The sequence below is a fragment of the Egretta garzetta genome, unplaced genomic scaffold (genome assembly GCF_000687185.1).
Source record: "Egretta garzetta isolate BGI_Z169 unplaced genomic scaffold, ASM68718v1 scaffold353, whole genome shotgun sequence".
Taxonomy (NCBI): domain Eukaryota; kingdom Metazoa; phylum Chordata; class Aves; order Pelecaniformes; family Ardeidae; genus Egretta; species Egretta garzetta.
Genome location: NW_009259307.1, coordinates 533,234 through 533,976, shown reverse-complemented (window position 1 = coordinate 533,976; position 743 = coordinate 533,234). Strand labels below are relative to the sequence as shown.

The 743-nt window shown below is 65.1% G+C and overlaps 1 protein-coding gene across 1 annotated transcript in view; it reads left to right on the top strand.

Moving 5' to 3' along the window:
• The first annotated feature begins 605 nt into the window (after positions 1-605).
• Positions 606-743, top strand: part of PCSK5 (proprotein convertase subtilisin/kexin type 5) — a 254,875-nt gene continuing 254,737 nt past the window's right edge. The window contains exon 1 of the mRNA XM_035891730.1: positions 606-740. Within this exon, the coding sequence (XP_035747623.1) occupies positions 606-740 (135 nt within the window). The remainder of the gene's footprint in view (positions 741-743) is intronic.

Here is a 743-nt window from a genome sequence, read left to right as displayed (position 1 = left end):
CGGAGGAGGAGGAGGAGAAGAAGGAGGAGGAGGAGGAGGAGGAGGAGGAGGAGGGAGGGGAGAGGGAGGTGGCCGAGCCGGAGTGAACTGAGGCGCTCAGCTGCCAACACTCACACACCGCCTGCCGCCGCAGCCGCGCTGCTCCCCGACTCTGGGCAAGAGGGAGCGAGGGAAGGCGAGGAAACGCCAGCGGCGGGAGAGGAGGCAGGAGATCGCTGGCGGGGGGAAGGAAGTCAGAGCGGAGGGAAGCGCGGAGAGAGGGAGAAGGAGCCCCCCTCCCGGCGGAGAGACGACTTCCCATGGCTCTGGGGACAGAGGGAGAAGCTGGCGCTCAGGAACTGTGAGAAAAGCTTTCCAAGCAAGTTACTTAATCCCCGAAGAGCGGCGGGAGGAGGGGACAGCAGTAACCACCGGTCGTAACCATTATTCCCAACCCCTCATCGGTTAACCCCCGGGCGGTTCAATGCACTACTCCAAGCTCTTCCTAGTTTCCTCCTCGGGGTAACTTGGGAGGACGCGCCGCCGGTGCCGCCCGGAGGTGAGGAGAAGAGCCTCGGAAGAAGGAAGGAGAAGTTTTGTGGGGGTTGCGTGCGGAGGAGGAGAAGATGGGCTGGAAGCGCCGCTGCTGCTGGGGAGGCGGAGGCGGCGGGGACCTTCTCTGCCGGCTCACCCTGCTGCTGGGGTTCCTGCTGCCCGCCTGCAGGACGCGCCTGTACACCAACCACTGGGCTGTGCGGATAGCC